The 18,874-nt window shown below is 35.9% G+C and overlaps 2 protein-coding genes across 3 annotated transcripts; both read left to right on the forward strand.

The window, feature by feature from the left end:
- Positions 1–205: 205 nt before the first annotated feature.
- styxl1 (serine/threonine/tyrosine interacting-like 1) lies at positions 206–4,973 on the forward strand. Its single transcript, XM_074672796.1, has 8 exons — positions 206–408; positions 559–620; positions 1,939–2,038; positions 2,129–2,262; positions 2,346–2,491; positions 2,577–2,680; positions 3,844–3,956; positions 4,049–4,973. Exons 1-8 carry the CDS (start codon positions 306–308, stop codon positions 4,199–4,201), a joined length of 915 nt encoding a protein of 304 aa, XP_074528897.1. The 5' UTR covers positions 206–305; the 3' UTR covers positions 4,202–4,973.
- A 928-nt stretch (positions 4,974–5,901) lies between these two features.
- Positions 5,902–17,779, forward strand: LOC141791429 (transmembrane protein 120A-A-like). 2 transcript variants are annotated; one of them, XM_074671893.1, is made up of 12 exons: positions 5,902–6,086; positions 9,868–9,986; positions 10,284–10,415; positions 10,499–10,558; positions 11,526–11,621; positions 12,383–12,472; positions 12,582–12,647; positions 12,733–12,794; positions 14,390–14,482; positions 14,588–14,652; positions 16,621–16,689; positions 16,814–17,779. In XM_074671893.1, the coding sequence occupies exons 1-12, from the start codon at positions 6,009–6,011 to the stop codon at positions 16,919–16,921; spliced, it is 1,038 nt and encodes a 345-aa protein (XP_074527994.1). In that variant the 5' UTR covers positions 5,902–6,008; the 3' UTR covers positions 16,922–17,779. The 2 variants fall into 2 exon arrangements, with proteins under 2 accessions (XP_074527994.1, XP_074527995.1); XM_074671894.1 differs by lacking the exon at positions 12,582–12,647.
- Positions 17,780–18,874: the final 1,095 nt, after the last annotated feature.

Below are 18,874 nucleotides of genomic sequence, written 5' to 3' on the forward strand. Positions count from 1 at the left end.
ACCAGGTTAAAACAGAATCTCTACTTTACGTATGAAACTTCACCAAACTGGATAAATAGTAAAGAATCCTGTATTCTGTATTCTTTGTTTAGCATTTATCTTGCTCTGAGAAATGCAGCTCTGTTACTTTAAGACTGCATCATCATCAACCACCAATGAGGGAACGGCTTTGTTGCTTAGCAACATATAAACAGCTCTGCTCTTCAAACAGAAAGAGGCAACAGTATGTTTTTACCAGCAGAATCAGAGTGTTACAGAGTCCCTTTACCCTGATATCTGCTCTGAGCTCATCGTTTATCTCTGTCATGGCTAAAACCGTCATGTTTGAGCCTCTGGAGCTCTACAACCTCCTCAACCAGCACCGCTCTGTGTCCAGGCTGGCAGAGATCAACTACCTGTGTTTGATAGGTGAGACAGGGTCAGCTCAGGGGTGGAGGTTAAAGGTTAATTTAATCGTCTCAGTATTCGAAATTTGATCCAGATTTTCTTTGTTATCTTAATTTATGGTTTAACGTAACCCCCTGTCGTAGCTCTCCCATCTGTCTTTGTCTCCTGTAGATGCTCGAGAAGCCCAGGATTATGAAGTGAGCCACATCATAACAGCTATAAATGCTAAAGTGGTATGAATAATGATATTTGTTTCATGTCTGTTCAGTCAGGTCCAGACTGTTGGGTACAAATACCCAAAAAGTCAGAATATAAGAGCAGGATTTCCACTTTAAAATTTCTGCAACCTTAACTGTCAAAGGAGCCATTTTTCCTCAGCTCGCCTGGATTAAACTCATTTAGGAGCAAGAAATCTACTTTATCCTCACAATAAAGTGATAAAAGTCTATACATAGTTTGAATCCAGTGAATAATTATAATTATTTATAATAAATTTGCAAGTATTTCATAACATTTTGAAATGTAAAAAAAAAGTTGCAAAAAATTGAAATTTCCAAACTTTGCAAGAACAAAACCCAATTTTAATTTAAAAATTTGCAACAAAATAAAAATTGGGATTTCAAAAAATTGCAATAATTACTCAACTTTGCAAAATTCATGAAAAACTGAATTTCACAAAATTTGCAAAGATTAAGAAAATTGAAATTTACAAAATTTGCAGAAACAAAACCCATTTTTTATTTCGAATACGCAAACATTTTTTATATTTCAAAAATCCGCAAAAAATAAATTGGGATTTTAAAAAAATTTAAATTTCCAAACTTTGCAAAATTCATTAAAAAATTTAAATTTCACAAAATTTGCAAAGATTAAGAAAATTGAAATTTACAAAATTCGCAGAAAAAAAACATTTTTTAATTTCAAATATGCAAACTTATTTTTAGATTTTAAAAATCTGCAAAAAATAAATAAATAAAAATTGGGATTTTAAAAAATTCCAAAAATTATTCAACTTTGCAAAATTCATTAAAAAAATGAAATTTCACAGAATTAGCAAAAATAAAAAAAAAGAAATTTATTCAATTTGCAGAAAAAAACATTTTTTAAAATTTTAAATATGCGAACTTTTTAGATTTCAAAAATCTGCAAAAAAAAGAAAATAAAAAATAAATTGGAATTTCAAAAATTTCCAAGTACTTCAAAAAATTGTGAGGATTTCAAAAATTTGCAAAAAATACTCAACTTTGCAAAAAAACATAAAAAAATGAAATTTCAAAAAATTTGCAAAAATTAAAAAATATCTAAATTTACTTAATTAAAAAAAAAAGAACATTTTTGAAAGAGTACTTGAATGTGATAACATATATTGATGAAATTGCTAAACTTTTTTTTTTGTTGTTTGCTAACATTTTACCACATATCGAGCAGGGTTAGGGTAAATCAATCCTCAAGGCTTGACAAAGGAGTCAAAGAGCCGCAGGTTGGCCCTTAGTCTAAGTAAATAAGGTCTCTTTACTTCAGTTGATTGTTTGTAAATCTGATTTGTTTCAGGACTCAGAGGGCTCTTTTCTCCTCCCAGAGGCCCTGGAGGTGGATTGCATGCAGCATGTGGTGATCTATGACGGCAACACCAGCTGCTTGGAGGAGCAAGGTGACCAGTTTGAGAGTTATAAGGAGTTAACTTTATGTTCACGAGCATTTTAGCCTCATAAGAAGGAACTCGTTGTGACTGTGATTGCAGGCAGAGCTGTCCAATGTGCTCAGGTGTTTGCTCAGGTGAGCTTCCATCCAGTCAAGATAGTGAGAGGAGGTTTTCAGAGGTTCTCAGCCCTGTACCCTTTCCTGAAGACAGAGAAAATCCTCTACACCATCATAGTGAGACACACACACCTGACATATCAGACACATCCCGATCAGTATGAAGGCAGATTAATCCACACATCTCTGTGTTTCCTCAGGAACTGGAGGGGCTAAAGACCTATCCTGTGGAGATCATATCAGGACAGCTGTACATGGGCGACATGAAACAAAGCACGGACTTCACGTTCCTAGATGACCTAAAGATCAGCGCTGTCATCACGATCTCAGAGAGTGACACTCTGGAGTAAGTCAGGACCGGATATCTGAAACATTTCTGGAAGAGATTTGTTGTTTTTGTTGAGTTTCATTGGCTGAGTGATATGTTTCAGATGTCATCCCATGAAGCTGAGCCAGGCCATCCTTAACGTCCCTGCAGCTGCCTCAGAAGGACCAGGTTTATACTCTCACTTTGAGAAGATCTGTGAATTTATAGGTAAGTCAGGCAGATACATCCCTTTTTAAACATTTATGTTTCGGTCTGCTTGATTAATCTTCAAAAGATTGTGAGCTCAATTCACATGTGTGCGTTTGCAGCTTTGCAAATTTTTGATTTTTTTTTTATCATTGCAGGTCAAATTTCTCAATTTCATTTTTTAATCTTTTCATATTTTCAAAAAAAAAAAAATTTTAATTAAGAAAAAAATTGAATTTATTCCAAATTTTAAAGAATTCAAATATTTAACAAATATTTGATTTTTTTTTATTTCATTTTTTAATCTTTTCAATTTTTTTAAAACTTCTTTTTTAAATTTTAAAATTTTCAAGTTAAGAAAAATTTGAATTTCTTCCAAAAGTTAAATTATTCAAATTTTTAGAAATATTTGAAATTTTCTTTTTTTTTTCAAATTTCTTAATTTCATTTTTTAATGTTTTCAAATTTTCTACCTTTTTTTAAAATTCTATATTTAATTTTCTTAATTAAGAAATAAAAATTGAATTTCTTCCAAATCTTTTAATAATTCAAACATCTAATAAATATTTGAACTTTGTTTTTTTTAATATCTTAATTTCATTTTTGAATCTTTTTAAATTTTCTACATTTCTTTTTTAAATTTTTCAAATTAAGATAAAGAAAATTGAATTTCTTCCAAATTTTTTAAAAAAATCAAATATTTTGCAAATCTTTGAAATTGCATTTTTTTCAAATTGCTTAATTTCATATTTTTAATCTTTTCCATTTTTCTAGATTTCTTTTATATTTTTTTATTTTTTTAAATTAAGATAAAAAGTTTTAATTACTTACAAATTTTTAGAAATTCAGACATTTTGCACATTTTTTAAATTTTGATTATTTTTTAAAAAAGTTTTGCACATGTATTAAAAATAAAAAAACATAGACATCACGTATACAATTTTATAAATTAAAAAAATTTGGTTAAATCATTATTAACTGAATTTTTAGTTTGTATAGAAATTATACACTTTGTAGTCTAGATTGTGAAGATAAAGTAGATTATGTGGCTCCTGAATGATTTTAATCCAGGTGAGCTGAGGAAAAATGGCTCCAATGAAAGTAAAGGTTGCAGACCCCTGCTTATAAAGCTTAATACTGAAGAGATGTTCACTTTGAAACAAACTCCTTTGTCCTGTTTCCAGGATCTCATATCAGCACTGGCTCTCGAGTCCTGATCATTCCCAGGCAGGGCGGGAGCCGCTGCAGCGCTGTGACCATCGCCTTCCTCATGCGTCACTTTAAATACACACTGAAGGCAAGTGAAGATCACACAGTCTGGTTTCAAAATGTGCAATAAATTGTCGACCAACTGCTTAAAACTTTCATGTCCCTGATTTGACTTTCCAGGAGGCTTGGAGGCATGTGCTGAAATGTAAACCCAACATGATGCCCAATGTGAGGATCCTCCAGCAGCTGTCTGACTGGGAGCTTCACACCAGAGGAGCGAAGGAGACGGAGGTCTCTGAGCTGCTTCCTCAAACAAAGGAGCCAACAGCATGACTGCATTTATCCTCCTGGGGCAATACATGTGGGTGATTTTTGGTGTCCTACCATGTACTTTAAAAATGTAGCAGGAAAGGAAGCAATCCACATTTTGGTTATTATTGTTGTATTTTCCTATGTGGAATTGGACATGGAGAAATAGGAGAAATATACAGTTCACATAGGCTGAAACGTTTTTTTTTTTTTTTTCAGTAATAAACTGTACCTGAAAATTCACACTTTCTATGAACACATTTTTAAAACGTGTTTTCTCTCAGAAAACTTTTTTCCTCTTTTTTGCTTTAATCAGGAAGCTAATCTTAATGTCAGTTTCAAAATAGTCCATACATGACGCTGGTGTTTCTAACAATGTGGAAGATGACAGTTTGTCCTTTGGGGTTACATAATGTCTGCTCTAAAAATACAGGCCACATGCCAGCTTGTCAGACAGTCAGATTTCCTGACGCTTACCTTCCAGGGATCCCTCCACGCAGAGATCTACAAAACAAGCTGTGACACAGAAAACGTTTCATTTAAATTTACATGTCCAGAAATCAGGCACAGTGTTTGTGTTTACTTCACTTAATCCGGTTTACCGGGAGAGATTCAGTGTATTTCCTCGCAGATCAAACTCAGGGCAGACTGTTTTCAAGTCGGAAAATTGATTCCTTAACGGCGCTGCTGTTGATTGGCTGATGGGAGGAACCAAAATTACCGAAGCAGCATCTGATTGGACAAAGTAGTTGCCAACAGCACGTTCCGCACACGTGACTCACGTAACGTCCTCCAACGTCAGCTAAAAGAAAACCGGATCCTTCATGTAACCTTTAAAAATAAAAGTATGGACAGCAACGGTTTCAGCTTAATGGACTATTTTTTTTTTATTTTTTTTTTTGCGAGACTCAAGTTATTTTGTGAAATGTATTTGGAGAAAGATAAAGCGTTGAAGAATGTTAAATTAAACTGCACATTGCAATAAAAGAAGACACAAAGTCCAATATAAGAACTGAAGGAATGTGGAAAAACCTGACACATCCTTTCCTCTTTAAAAAACTTTACTATTATCATCATTATTATTTATTTTTTAATTTTTTGACTTACCTTTTTATTGATTTTTTTTAATTATTAATTTATTATTGACTAAACCTTTACTATTATCATTATTATTGTTTATTTATTTATTTTTTTCTTTATTTTTTTGAATTATCTATTTATTGTTTTTTATTTATAATTTATTTTTGACTAAAACTTTACTATTATCATCATTTTTTTAACTTATCTATTTATTGATTCTTTTTTAATAATTTATTTTTGACTAAAAATACCACAATAAAATTCAAGTTGTCATTATTCTAGCATTAATTTACAAAGTGAGAGTTTAAAAAAAGTCTTTTTCAAATTGTATTAAAAAAGTTTGTTGTGTTAATTGAAAAATTAATTTAATGTAAAATGAGTTTCTGGGAATATTAACTGTTTGCTAAATTTCTAGGTACTTCAAAACGGAATTCATGGGTAAACATGAAATGCATTTCCCTCTTCTTTTATGAAATTACATTTAATTTTTGTATACGCATTCATTTTACTTGCGTTGTACTCGCCATCTATTTTTTTTCTTTTTTTCTTTTGTTTTTAGCTATACTATGTCCTATTTAAGTTTTCTCCACTTTCCATTTGGCTCATTATGCCAGGCTTTTATTGTGAAGGCTGGAGCCGGAAGTTGTACCGGTTGGACGCCTTGTTTTTGATTGTGACAGCAGTCAAACTGTTGCACAGCAGACTTCAATCTTACCCAACTCCTGGAGGGTTTCTGATGTTTGTGTAGAAAATGTTGTTCAGTCCGTCGGGTTTAGCTGAATGTTTCCGGGAATGGGAGGATTTGGAGAAGAATTACCAACAGATCCAGGTAAGCTGACACCGGGAAACCCGAAAGTTACCTTTAAATGTGTGCTCTGCCCCGGGGTGGTGAGCTCCAGCCGGAGGAGGTGGGTAGACAGGATCCGCCCTCCACATCAGCTAAAGATATGACAGCTCCCAGGAAAGACAGCAGAGGAGGTTTAAAGACACTTTCTCACAGGGAATGTGTTTTATTTGACACAATTACGACGCTATGCTCTGGGTTTAGCATCATACATTGAGATGGAAATGTACAAACCACCTTCTTAAAGCACCTGTTAGAAGATGCTAGCTGCTAATGACAGACACTGATGTATTAATCAATGTTTCTGTAGGAGTTAGAGAAGCTAACAAGACCAGCAGTGTTAGAAATAACACTTCCTGTGCTGAACGATATTTATCTATCATCTTTTACAGTGAAGATTCACACATGCACCAAACTCCTGAAATTTCCCCCCAAAATTAAGGAGTTTATGGTCAGCCATATTTCACCCTGACTTTAATGTTCCTGCTAGCCCCCTCGTTAGGGATGGGTACCTTTCACATTGGTACCAATGCCCTGTACGTGGCCATTGTATTGGTACCAATTTTCAGTACTTGTGTGTGTTTATGTGGCAATATTTATTAATTTCTTTCAAAATAAAATCCCCAAATGTATACATTTAACATATTTAATTCCTCAGTAAGCTTGTAATGCTGTGTTCATGTCCAGCATGGAAAATTGCCCACTCTTCCAATCCCTCACAGTCACAAAACCGATGTCTTGTACAATCTGGATTTTTTTAGTTTAACCAGTTTAAATCCTAAAATTTAAAAAAAAACAAAAAAAAAAAAACGTTTTTTTTTCTTCTTCAAACTAAAATCCTTAATTATAGTCGTTGTTTATAAACTGGAGTGGGAAAAAGCAGAGATGTCAGATTCCTGAATAAATCTTAAAAATTGACTTGACATGTGATTAACATTTTTGGGGGAAATACGGCTTCTGATACAGTTTGTAGAGATCATCATCATCGTTCAACTTTTTCCACTTTTTTTCTGGCGTAAAAAAAAAAAAAGCAAACTAAAATACATACATCATACATCTGTAAATGGAATCCAAATTCATAATAATCTGATGATATGTGAAAAAGAGGAGACTAAATATTGAGGAAATGGGGACGGGACTAGATAAGCTCTGCTTCTCCCGTCTTCCCTTTCGGACATGTACAATATGGTTTATTGAAAATGTGTGATATTGTATAAGTGTGCTAACATGACCAAAATAAATCAAATCATCATCATCAAAAAAAAAAAAAAAAATTGAATTCAGTCACAAGGTTCACTCTGTGAATCTGGTTTAAAATAATTTAAAAAAATACAAATTGGAGAATGAGGCAAAGATTTTGAGTTGGATGGCCTATGGCTTTAATTTTAAACCAGGAACCCTAAACCAAAGGTTTAAACAATGGGCATCAAGAGGCATAACAATAATCAGATTAATTGAAAAAGGAGAAATAAAAAGCTTCATTAAACTGAGGAGAGAATACGACCTGGAGAACAGAGATCTTTACATGTACCTACAAATAAGGGGATATTTCAATAAAGAGATCCTCACTTGTCCCACAACCTTGCTGGAGACAGTGTGGGGAATATAACGTGGACCACGCTCATGTGTTTTAGCAGTGTGTAAAAATGAACAAGTACTGGGATGAAGCGTGGAAAGCAATGAAAGCAATCTTGGGTTATGTAATTCCTAAGACATGTGAAGGGTTGTATTTGGGAAACTTAACACAAGAAATTATTCAAAACAAAGACAGATACCTGGCTGGAATATTACTTGTGGCATGTCAGAAAGCCATAACAAGAAAATGGTATAATGAGGACCCTCCCACTCTGAATAACTGGATGGACATTATGGAGAATTTACATGACATGGAGATCTTTACACACAATCTGAGACTTCAACAATCTATTTGTCAAAAAAATGGAAAAAGTGGATGGACTTTAAAACCCACCTGAAAGACTGAGGAGAACTGACTATTTACAAGGAGGCTATATGAACTTTTGTATACTGACACCTAGTTGTTATATAATATGTTTTTTTTAGGGCTGTCATTTTAACGCGTTAATTAGATTAATTAATTACACCACAAATTAAAGCGTTATAAAAATTAACGCAGATTAATCTGGATCCCAAACCCGCGAGGCGTTCAAAGACGCACTTATTTTTAAATGTCTGGCATTTACAAACCGTTTGTCCTACTTGGAAAAAGAGGTGTTCTCGTCAGATTTTCAAATTTTCGACGGTCCCTGAATGTATCACATGTGACGTCAGCAATATGCTTTGAACCGGAGGGAGGGGAGCGAGAGTGATTTGTGACTGCCGTCCACATCTCGTTTATTCACACGTCCTTTTTGAAAATCTGCAGAAAATCAACCGTTTGCTCAATTCTGTAAATAACAGATAATTCTACACCCTTTACTGCATCAAACAAGCCCTGAATGATCGATATTTGTCCTGTAGTTAAATCTAAAGAATTCTTTGAAAATTTGCCTCCATCTTCCTGGTGTCATGTTTCAGCTTGGGGCTGCTCTGCACCAATCAGCAACAGTTTGTGTGTTCAGAGCATGTTAAACTGAGAATACTTCACTTTTCTTTGATCCAAGACTTGAATTAAGTGTTTTGTACATAGTTCCTCACAGTTTTTAGCCTTTAGCCCTGGTTCTCCTGACCTCATAGAAGTATAGAAGTTCATATTGCAGTGAAAATTGAGTCCACATCGAGTAAAAATGTGAACAGAAGCAAAAAAAAAACGTCCTAAAAATTAAATCAGCTTATCTTAGGTGCAGGACTGTGTAGATTTTGTAAAGATAGAACCATAAAACTTTTTTCAGGTGTTCCTTATGCCTCAGGGTACCTAAACATGTGTTGCATACATTCCCACCTTATTTTTAAATGTTTTTTAATGTAATTTTAATGTCCTGGAATTCATATTCTTTATTTTGGGACCTTAAGCAGACACGAGATTAAAATGCGATTAATTAGATTAATTAATTACAAATCCTGTAATTAATTAGATTTTTTTAAATCGCCAGACAGCATTCGTTTTTTTTTGCTGTAACCTCATTAAAAAGGGAATAAAAATAAGTATATAAAAAAAAGCAAACCAAAAATCTGAAATATTAAAGAATCATAATTTGACAAGAATCAGCACCGCTAAAATTGTAGAAGAATCGATTCGGGAGAAAAGCTTATCGTCTTGGCCTTAATACATGTGTACATGACAAAATCAGCAAAGAGAGACGAGGGGAGTGCTTTGTCCACAGGGGGCGCCAGAATCATCATAAACCAAAAGTTTTTAGTGACAGGTAAAAAAAAAAAAGCTGTGAGATTTACAACAAACAAATCATTTGAACTGAAAGAGAAGTAGGGTTATGAAGAAGCAAGAAAATAAAGTTTGACTTGAAATTCCTGGTTGAGACACCGGTGTGAAAGTGAGTGCACACCATGATGTCCCAACACGATTTCCCTTTCAACACAGCTATCTGAGAAAGATTAAGTAACTGTATTTAAAGGTCACAAGTTCAGTGGGAGACAAAGAGCCTCTGTCTATTTAAAGCATTCATGTAAACATATATTCAGGCAGACGAATAAGGACATGATCAGGTGTGTTGGGGCCAACAGGAAGCTCGTCATTGTGGTGGATCAGATATGATAAATTGTGACCTTTCGACCCTGTAGGTTGTTAAAAACTGAAAAAAAAACTTTTTGCAGTGCACAGTGATATAATGTTTAACTTTTCCACCTCCAGGACACCCATCGCCTCTACAAACAGAAACTAGAGGAAGTCACCAAGCTGCAGGACAGCTGCTCCAGTGTCATCGCACGTCAGAGGAAGAGGCTAAAAGAGCTCAGTGTGTCACTGGCAGAGTGAGTGCTGATCAGCTGTTGTACTGAGAATATGCTGTAAAAGTTTTGGCGAGAAGGTTTTTATAAAGAGTAACAGATGAGATGACTGTTATAACCCCTGTGTGGGATTTATTGTGAAGAGAGCAGGAGGTTAAAGCTTTGTCTGTACGAAACATGTGGTCCCTCCTTACACGTCTGAGGCCACGGCGTGAGGAAAGACTAAAAATAGAAAGTTGATTTCAGATTAAGAAACCTGTTAATCTGTGTGTGCAGCTCTGTAATATCCTTTAAACGTGTGTCGTTTTTTTCCACAACAAGATGCAAATCAAACACTCCGTCACCAACATTAAGTCCAGAGGAGCTGGACGCCATCACTGAAATCGAACACTCCATTAAAGAACGAGCAGAAGTTTTCTCTGAGATGGAGGCGTTTCTGCCAAAGAAGAACGGGTCGGTTCAGTCCTGGTTCTGTAAATGTGTTCAGATCAAAAACATCTTGGTGATTGTTTAAATCCTCTCCTCTTCTTGTTTAGGTTATACCTCAGCCTGGTTTTAGGAAACGTCAACGTAACACTCCTCAACAAACAGTCAAAGTAAGTCGTGATTACAGCAAAGGAAAACTTGAATTAAAACAAAAGAATTTAAATTTATGCAAATATTTTGAAATGACATTTTTTTTTATTTCAGAACTTTTTGAAATTTTCTCAATTTTTTTTTGAATTTCTTTTTTTTTCTTTTTTTTCTTTTTGCCAGTTTTTTATGTCTTATTTTGAATTCTAATATTTATTTATTGATTTATTCAATTAATAAGTATATATATATATATATTTATATAAATATATTCTTTTAGAAATTTCTGCATTTTTTTTGTCTCATAAACTATCACATTTATTGAACTGCATAATTGAGACTATTGTTTCCTAGATTTTTTCCTATGTATAGAAATTTATCCACTTAATATTTTTATTTATTTTTTTTCACGTCTTTTTTTTATTTTTGCCATTTTTGATGTCTTATTTTGAATTCCAATATTTATCTATTTTTTTCAATTATATATATATATATTTATATATTTATATATATTCTTTTTGAAATTTAAAAATCCTTTGAAATTTGTGCATTTTTTGTGTCATAAACTATCACATTTCTTGAATTGCAATATTTAGATAATTGTGACTAGATTTTTTCCTACGTATAGAATTTTATCCACTAATTTTTTTTAATTTCTTTTTTTTCTTTTTTTTTATCATTTTTTCCATTTTTTATGTCTTATTTTGAATTCAAATATTTGTTTTTATTTTTTTTTTCAATTAAAAAAAGTATATAAATATACATATTCTTTTTGAAACTTAAAAATTCTTTGAAATTTCTGCTTTTTGTGTCTTAAACTATCACATTTATCGAACTGCATTATTTAGACTATTGTTTTACTAGATTTACCAGAGGAAAAATGGCTCCTATTAAAGGTTGCAGACTCCTGGTTACAGTATTACTTGCTGAATATCCAGTCGGGCTACAGTCATTCTAACATCTCTTCATATCTATGGTTTCCGTTTGCAGATTCGCCTACAAAGATGAATACGAGAAGTTCAAACTAATCCTCACAGTCATCCTCTTTGTGTTTTCCTTCACATGTCGCTTTTTGTTCAGCTACAGGTGAGACACTCCTGAGCCTTTTCTTTACCCGTGAAACCTTTGAAACAGGGATAGGGGAGGCAGAGCGTACAGCCAGAGCCGTCATTAAGGTTAGCTTGATTGTTGTACTGGCTAAATGGCATCTCTTTGGGTGTGGACCACCTTCCTGAGGCTTAATCTTCTTGATGATGTAAGAACAGTTTAAAAATGAGGCCTGATGGCAGAAAGCTAAGCTAATACTACTGCTGTGAGCTTGTAGCCTTTGTGCTAACATCAAATTAAAAGCCAAAAAGGAGGTAGATGGAGAAGACACTGTAGCATCCCCAGCTAAGGCCATGGTTACACTCTCGACAGGCGTCTTTTCAGATCTTTATTTCCTTCCTTGAAGCAGCGTTGACTCTCATACACATGATAAGAGCTGAGGCTTCCTCGGTTAGCTTGGTCACACCAATAAGCATCAAACACCACAAAAAAACAATGAAAGTGTTCTTTGTTCCCAGCTTAGCAGGACGCTTACAGGGCGGAAGATTCACCGCTAATATTGTTTGTGTACCACCTACTAGCATTGTTTCTATCTCATTTCCTGCAATCCCACACTAAACTCAGCCTTCAAAATAAAAGCACAACTCTGTTTAATTACTAGGGAAACAAAAAACTAACAAACAGGGGAATCAAAATGACCATAAGGAAAACATCACAGCTAATACCAAACAACAGATACCTGACTTTGAAGTGCTTGAAATGTGAAAGTGTGATTTTCTTTGTTTACCTCTTGTTATCAGAGCCCTCGACGCCCTCTTCAACTTCCTGTTGGTGTGGTACTACTGCACGCTCACCATCAGGGAGAGCATCCTCACCAGCAATGGCTCCAGGTGTGTAACCACAACTGCTGCCTCCATCATTTTCACCGTGGTTAGATTAGTTAAAGGTTTCACTGAGACTTCCTTTAAAAGTCTCTCTGAACCCCACATTTCATTTCAGGATCAAGGGTTGGTGGGTTTTCCAGCACTACGTGTCCACCTTCCTGTCTGGAGTCATGCTCACCTGGTGAGAAGTTCACTTCCTGTTCAACCGTTACAGATACGTTTTCTGTTTGTGCTTTAGTTTAACTTATGTCTGTTTTTCTCCTCAGGCCTGAAGGCGCTCTCTATCAGATGTTCAGGAGCCAGTTCCTTTCTTTCTGCCTCTACCAAAGTAAGACGCTCAAAGCCACGTCCTTATTCCTCCTCAGGAAATCTTCATCCTCTCCCCTTCTCTAAATAACAAACACTGATAATTATAGATCAGTAATCAGTAAATTTGTAAATGAATACCTTTGTACTTTAAGTTATGAGCCTCAGTATGAATACCTGGTTAATTCAAAGCTTTCATTGGTGAAAGTTTTGTGTTTGGAAACTAGCTGAGATAGTTGATCTAACAGTTAATTATGAAGTCACTTCACCAAATTAACACCTGGTTAAACCTGCGAGACAGGTAATAGGAGAAACAAGGCAGTTTAAGGTGCTTTAGGCAGAAAATTAAATTAATAATGGGAATGATCAACAAGACTGAAATTCTATCAAGTGTTTTTGTCTTATTTTCAGTAGAAAATGTGTTTTTAGATTTAATATGAGCCACATTTGACCTGTCCAGAAAAATGACTTGTTTTAAGTTATTTAAAGCTCCCATCTCCTGCTCCTTCTCTGCAGTTTAATCTGGATCATTGATGTCTTCATGAAATGGTAGTAACATGTTTTGGTCCAAAAAGCCAATAAATCCAGCACAGCAGCATTGTTTCCAGGCTCTCATAGCCCCTCTGTTCAGAACGCTCTGATTTAGTGGGCGTGGCCTTCATATGTAAATGAGCCACCGCTGATACCGCCCCGCTCTTCCACGTCACTGAGAGCGGCGCCACGAGCTCCGAGTGCACAATGTTTAGAAAACAGAGAAGCTCGTTTACCGTAACATTACAGGCTAAAACAACAGGCTAACTGCAGCTAAAGTTAGCATCCTGAAGCTAACACAGAGACAGGGGGGACACTGAGGAAAAGCTCTTCCATCTGCTCCACAGCACACAGCATTTAAAATACTCACATTTCCAGGGTCCCAGGTTTGTTGGAGGATGGTTGGTAATGCGCCTGGATTCAGGACCAGTCTATTGGCTAGCCCTCTGTTGGACTGTCCAAAGTTGGAAAAGCAGTCGGCCGTGAAGTGACTAGCACACACATGCTCAGTTTTACTGAGTGTAGTTGGAACATTTCCTGATAAATGAACTCTAGACACTTAGTCTGTCTTCTTCTGAGATGGGAAGCTTGAGCATGGAGCTATGTGGCTGTTTACAGCCAAAAACAGAGAAGTGATGGCTCTTCCACTTTGGCATTCTCGGAGGGGTTTGGGGGTATCTGCTCTGGTGGACCAATCAGGTCAGACTTGCTCCTGATTGGTCAAAAAAGGGAATCGCTGACGTCGGCAAATCTCCAAAATCCAAACAGCTGGTTTTAGGTCAGGATTTTACATTAACAAGCTCTACTAAGAACAGGTTTGGTCATTAAATATCACATTTTGTGGGCTGGGAGGAAAGACAAAGACCCACAAATTTCTAAGGGACCTTTAAAGGCAAAATGAGGTCTGAAATGCTGTAACTAGTGTCTTCAAAAAACTTGAAATAACACATTTTTCTGGGCTGGTCAGGTGAAAGTGGCTCATATTTTGTCTAATTAGACATCTTCTACTTTAAATAGGACAAAAACATTTGATAAGATCTCAGTTTTTGGCAGAGTAGAAACAGGATTGTTGCTCCGTGTGTTCAGGCTTCGTCCAGTTCCTTCAGTACTACTACCAGAGCGGCTGTCTGTACAGACTCAGAGCGCTCGGAGAAAGACACACCATGGACCTCACAGTGGGTGAGTGAAGTTTAGACTGGTTTTTGGACTTATAACAAGGTGAAATTAACCAGGTGAAGGTACCTAACAAATGCTGTCCCTCTTGTCTCCTCTCCTGGTGTTCAGAGGGTTTCCAGTCCTGGATGTGGAGAGGTTTGACCTTCCTCCTACCGTTTCTGTTCTTTGGTCATGTAAGTAACCGTACCGTAATACAGCTCACCACTCACTCTTCATTTAAAGGTAGGGTCTGCAGGATTTTAGGGTACCTTTTACTAAACATTGCATTCAAACTGGGCTCCTCCTCTTTGGCTCAGTGCCAGCAGCAGCACACACCCACAGCCTCCGACTGTGACTAAGTGAACACACTCATTAGCCCAGCAACCACCTGTAGCATCATGTTTCTACATGGGAGAGACTCCAGAGTTGTGCACCTTACTTAGCATGTTAGCACAAGCTAATCACAGGTATTTGGCACATACCTGGTTAGCATAGACATTATATATGTAAACGCCTCATTGAGTTGCGCTGCCTATCGGAGCTGACATAGGTACCGGCCGCCATCTTGGATGGGTCTCACACGCCGCCCCAGTGCGTTTATTATACTGAGAAAGGTGTAGAATGCACAACTATTATGAGCATAACTCAGCAAATTTTTACAAACGTTTGTTACAAACAACAGAGATGTACTAATAATAAGGACGTGGTCATACATTTTAATACATTCTTTCAAATTAAAATACTTTTTATTGTGCTATTTTTTGTCGTGCAATGAGACAAAAAAAAAAAAAAAAATATATATATATATATATATATATATATATATATATATATATATATATATATTTAAGTAATTCACAATGCCAACTTCACACATATTTTCTAATATTTTCTGAGTATTTCTTTTAATTAATACTTAATCGTAGTAAAATTAATAATAACAATGGCAACATCAGCCACAATAATAATGAAATTAAATTTAATTGTAGTATGGCTGCTTATAAGAACAAAGATAAAAAAAAACTGATAATAAGTAGAATAACAGTAATGCTAATATTTTGTTATAAAAGGAGAAAAGTCATTTAACACGAGCAGCTGCAGTATAATTATAGTAACTGTAAATGTAAATATATCACAGTAAATAAAACAAAAAATAAAGTATTAAAGAGTGATAAAAATACACAAAGGGTGGAGTATTAACAACATCATTAGCGTCAGGTGATATGATGGTGGGGCAGGGAGGGGTTGTCATGGTGTGGCTGTGGTTGTATGGAGAGACGCTGTAAAGGAGGCCTCCTCAAACCAGGGTCACTTGGAAATCTTCAAAATGTGAAGAAGAAGAAAAACGCTGGAGATAAAGTGAGAGAGTACCAGCTCCTACTGGTAGCATTTTGTCGATCGTCCAATACCGTTAGTTATAATGACATAAAATGATAAATGGTCAATAAAACTAAATTATTGTGAAGTCTAACTTGTGAAAGGTAATCTCACGTGATCTGCTCTCAAAATTTCGCTGGTTACAGCAACCGTAGGCGGCACAAAATACCGGCATAATTAATCACTTTGCGCTCAATCCGTTTGTGTCTGCTGCTGGAATGAAGTGAGGAGACCCATCCAATATGGCGGCGACGAGCTACGCAGTTCAGTACGTAATGAGGCATCTATGTATATAATGTCTATGCCTGATTAGCAGCAAGCTAACTTGTGTCTTCATCCCATTCTGCTCTCCAAGTTCCTGAAAGTGGAGCCAAGCTTCACCCACGTTGAGGAAAATGCTTTGTCTGTTTGGAGTTAAGTTTCACTTTGTTTTTTCTTCCTCCGTGCTACGTCTGCTATCGTAGCTGCTCTGATTAGCTTCTTCCACTTGCTAATCAACACACAAAGTCACTTGTGCACTAGGCGCTCTGTGATTGGTTGAAGTAACCACGTCTACTGTACAACCAAAACATTCATATCCAGGCAGAGGAGGGGTTGAGGCAGACACAGACACTGACACACATGTATGGAGGCCCAGAGGAGACAATTATTTCTGAAAAATCTGATATTTTATCATTTTAGATCCTGCAGACTCTACTTTTAAATAATGTTTAAAACAGTTTGTCAAACTTTTTTTTACCAGTTGGAAATTTAAGGAGTTACTCAAGTTGTTTCTTCTCTTTCAGTTCTGGCAGCTTTACAACAGCATAACACTTTTCAAGATGTCTCAGCTCCTGGTGTGTAAAGAATGGCAGGTTTGTACGTCTCAGATACTCAGGCTCTAATTCTGTATATAAAAAAACCACCGATCAAAAACATCCCCCACCATCCTACGTGAATTCACTCTGTGTTTCTCTCTGTGGATCTGTCCTGGTGCAGGTCATGATGTGCGGCTGCTCATACATGGTGCTCTTCATGGGAAACTTCCTCACCACACTCGGAGTCGTTTACCAGAAATACAACCAGGACAAGTCCAAGAAATTATAAGAGCGGATCAGTGAACTGAGCAGAATCACCAAAAACCTTCAAGTTTTGTGCTCTTATGCAGAACCAAAGCTCTAATCATGTCCTCAGAGCTGTTTGTCGAGGCTATGATTGTCGTCCTGAAGGACTCGTTACAAGTACAGCTGCTTTACTGACGTCCTTCTAAATTCAAGACTGTAAATATTAAAGTGTCAAAATGAGCTGTCCCAAAACACAACCAGGTACCTCACAGGTAAAACTGAAAGACACTGTCAGGTTTCTGTGTAGCTCTGAATCAAAACAAACAAAGTGTTACTGAATTTTCATCATATGTCGTAAAATATTTATCTGAGCCACTTTGTGTTGAACACTTCTAGGAAGTAGCTTAAAGAGGGGGTACTGTGCCTTTTATCCAGCTTTATACTTAACCTCTGATGTTCTGCTGTAGCTTCAGATTAAATTAATCCCTTTATTTCTCAAACCGGTGTTTTTGAAATTCTTTACTCACACTCCATGTAAGCTGTTGTCTCTTTAAGACTCCCTGCTGCAGAAACCCCCTTCTCACTGATTGGCCAGACCTCTGGATGCCTTTAAAGGGCAGAGTTACAGACAGATTCAGGGATTTCTGCAACAGACAAATATGTAATGGTTGAAAAATTTGCACACGTTGTGTAAAAACATCAAATGTATTTACTTTAAATCCATGTTGGAAATATTTGAGAGCATGATACCCCCTCTTTAATGAAACACTCTCTTTGCCCTACATTTCTTTTTGTTTACACTGTTGTAGTCAAGGTTTCTTAAATTTTGTTTTGAGACCCAAAGTCTAAATGTTTCAACGTTTATCAGAAAAGTAAAGTTTGGGGAAAAAGGTCAAATAAAAGTGCAAAAGAAATATGTGCCATTGGTATAATTTATTTCATGTGTTATGTTTTAACCTGTAGTTTTGAGGCCTTTAGCTCTTGTTTTAAATCTTGACCAAGTTTTTTTAAGCCTTTAGCCTGTGTTTTAGCCTTTAGCCTGTGTTGTAGCCTTTAGCTCATATTTTAGCCTTTAGCTTGTGTTTAAGCATTAAGCTCGTGTTTTAGCGTTGAGCTCTTGTTTTAAATCTTGACCCAGTTTTTTTAAGCCTTTAGCCTGTGTTTTAGCCTTTGACTCATGTTTTAGCCTTGTTTTAGCCTTTAGCTCATGTATTAGCCTTGTGTTAGCCTTTAGCTCATGTTTTAGCTCATGTTTTAGCTTGTTTTAGCCTTTAGCTCATGTTTTAGCCTTTAGCCCATGTTTTAGCCTTTGGCTTATGTTTGATCTTTAAACTTGTGTTTTAGTGTTAGGGTCTTCTTTTAATCTCTACCTAGTTTTTTTTAGCCTTTAGACTGTGTTTTAGCCTTTAGCTTATGTTTTAGCCTTTTTTTAGCCTTTACCTCATGTTTTAGCCTTGTTTTGGCCTTTAGCTTGTGTTTTAGCTTTTAGCCTGTGCTCTATCTCTCTCCTGTTTCTCTTTCTTTCTGCTCTTCTGTCCTTTTTCTGTCTGACAGTTTGGCTCCAGTGTCCACCATCACTACTAAATTAATCACAGAAATCATTTTCAACAGAGAAAAACACAGATCTCTCTTCCCTCTACTGAACTTCATCAGTCGGTGTAGTGTTGTCATGGAGACTTAGACATGCTGTAAATCAATCTGGTCCTGCTTGACCCGATCAGGAAGCTAAGAAGTAGTATTTAGCAATAACCTATACTGGAGCTGATAATCTCATGTTAAAGTCTGGATTAAGATCAGGTATAATTATCTAGAAGGGAGACTTTTTCAAGATCATTCAGAAACTCCTCTCAGGGACTTTAAGTGTTTCTTGGTTTAGAGTACATACTGTAGCCTTTTAGAGTCCTCTTATTATAAACCTGAGTACTTTTAATGACAGCTTTATGACAGATTGTTTAACTAACACAGACACAACACAAACCATTAAAACCTTTAAAAC

This window comes from Halichoeres trimaculatus, unplaced genomic scaffold (genome assembly GCF_033239565.1).
Source record: "Halichoeres trimaculatus isolate MK-OKI-2021-1 unplaced genomic scaffold, fHalTri1.1 fHalTri1_scaffold_6, whole genome shotgun sequence".
In the NCBI taxonomy this organism is placed as follows: Eukaryota; Metazoa; Chordata; class Actinopteri; order Labriformes; family Labridae; genus Halichoeres; species Halichoeres trimaculatus.